Below are 1,851 nucleotides of genomic sequence, written 5' to 3' on the forward strand. Positions count from 1 at the left end.
CTCAGATTAACTCCTAGAAACAACTGGCAGTGCTCATTGCTAGGAGGATCCAACGTCACTTCTGTAACTAACAACCGACTCCAGCAAAAGAATTAGCTGCACTTTACAGATCAACAGACTTCCTACTGTGACAGGCAGAGGAGTGGGCGAGTGGTAAGGGGAGTGGGTGAGTGACAGGAGGAGAGGGGGGTGAGGAAGGGGAGAGGGGATGAGGCGGGCTGCATGCTCAGAGTGGGCTAATACCTCTCTTCCAGGAGGACTGGAGCGGAGGCTTGGTGCTCCATGGGGTTGGCATTGTGGGCACTGCCCCCAGGCTGTAGGCAGTGATCAGTCAGATGAAAGCATGATCCTAGGGGTCCCACTTTTGGATGAGCGCAGTGCGCAATGGCACCTGTGGACCGGACTGGAGAGGCAGAGAGCTGATTGCTGGACCCAGCTACTGTACTGCACATTACTGCAGCAGCATCTTCCCGGAGATGTGATCAGAAGAAAAAGCCATTTAATGCTGAACACAACAGTACAGACTTCAAGAAGATGACTTTACCTGGAGGAGTTTTCCAGTGCATCCTATACCAGGAATCTGTCTGCATACCCACCAGAGGTAATATTCCATGCATCTACTGTATCAGCTGGGGAATGTGGGTTATTCGGCTATTTCTCATGCCTGACTGCCCGCTTACATAACATGTGTACATTAAGTTATATAAGCATGCAACCTTTTCAGCTCTGCGCCCCGATGGCTGCACCAGGGGGGGGGGGGGGGGACGGGGGTGGGGGCATCTCACCGGAGCAACGGTTTGGGAGCGCAATGCTTCATAGCCCAGTTATTCAAGTATAAAGTGCTGGGCTCTTGTACAAAAAAAATCAATGAACATTAGAGTGTGCATGGAGCTTTATGCCTAGAAGATAGCGGGTTTGCACAATGTGTACGTAGATTGCGCCTGGTCCAGGGCGCAGAAGGATGCGAGTTGCTGCAAACAGCGCAGTGGTTGAGATCTGCTGTTTGGGGGGGGCAGACCGTGAATGTGTGTCAGGCAGGAAAACTCTATACATGAGCCGGTACTTGGTTTATAGGTATACAGTCTACTAGGCTCCACAGGGCTGCGCTCCAGCGGTGGAGACTGGATGTTGTGCGTAATGAGAGGTGACATGGTGCTGCAAGAAAGGTTCAAACTCTGAAAGAGCCACTTGGAGTGGAAATAATTATCTGGGAAGGAAAATCCTTCAAAGAGCACTTATATGGGAGCTAAGGGGAGAGACTGGGTGAGGGATATGTACCACATGAAATAAAAATCACTGGCATGTATGTAGTTTGATGTATAGATCATGTTATCAAGGTGACAGGTCCACTGTGCATGATTGAATTAAACACAGAACTCTTTCTCTTCTTCAGGACGACACAAGAGCATCCCTGGCACCTTGGCATCTTGGAGAGCCTGGGCAAAGGGGGATGCTGATTCGGATTCCCTCAAGTCCACTGACAGCCATCTATCACTCTTCGCACAGTGCGGAGCCAACCTGTGCCCCACAGAACCTTCTGCCACCTGCATTCATGACTGACAGACCAATAATTGCTACTGAACAAGACTTGGTCACCCTCAACCACACCAACGTGACTGATTGTGGAGAGGAGATCTTGCTGTATGGTGACACTGAGAAGATTGTCATTGGGGTAGTGCTGTCCATCATCACCCTCTTCACCATTGCTGGCAATAGTTTGGTTATTATCTCCGTGTGCATAGTGAAGAAGCTCAGGCAGCCTTCCAACTACCTGGTGGTGTCGTTGGCAGCTGCTGACCTCTCGGTGGCCATAGCTGTCATGCCCTTCGTCATCATCACAGACTTGGTTGG

The 1,851-nt window shown here is 50.5% G+C and overlaps 1 protein-coding gene across 1 annotated transcript in view; it reads left to right on the forward strand.

Annotated features, from left to right (window-relative positions):
- Nucleotides 1–249: 249 nt before the first annotated feature.
- LOC148501143 (5-hydroxytryptamine receptor 7) overlaps nt 250–1,851 on the forward strand; it is a 107,732-nt gene continuing 106,130 nt past the window's right edge. Inside the window, exons 1-2 of the mRNA XM_088450896.1 lie at nt 250–601; nt 1,394–1,851. The exon at nt 1,394–1,851 is cut by the window's right edge and continues 105 nt beyond it. Coding sequence (XP_088307022.1) covers nt 1,451–1,851 — 401 coding nt within the window. The 5' untranslated portion in view covers nt 250–601; nt 1,394–1,450. The remainder of the gene's footprint in view (nt 602–1,393) is intronic.

The sequence above is a fragment of the Taudactylus pleione genome, unplaced genomic scaffold, assembly GCF_031769625.1.
Source record: "Taudactylus pleione unplaced genomic scaffold, aTauple2 ptg000533l, whole genome shotgun sequence".
Classification (NCBI taxonomy): Eukaryota; Metazoa; Chordata; class Amphibia; order Anura; family Myobatrachidae; genus Taudactylus; species Taudactylus pleione.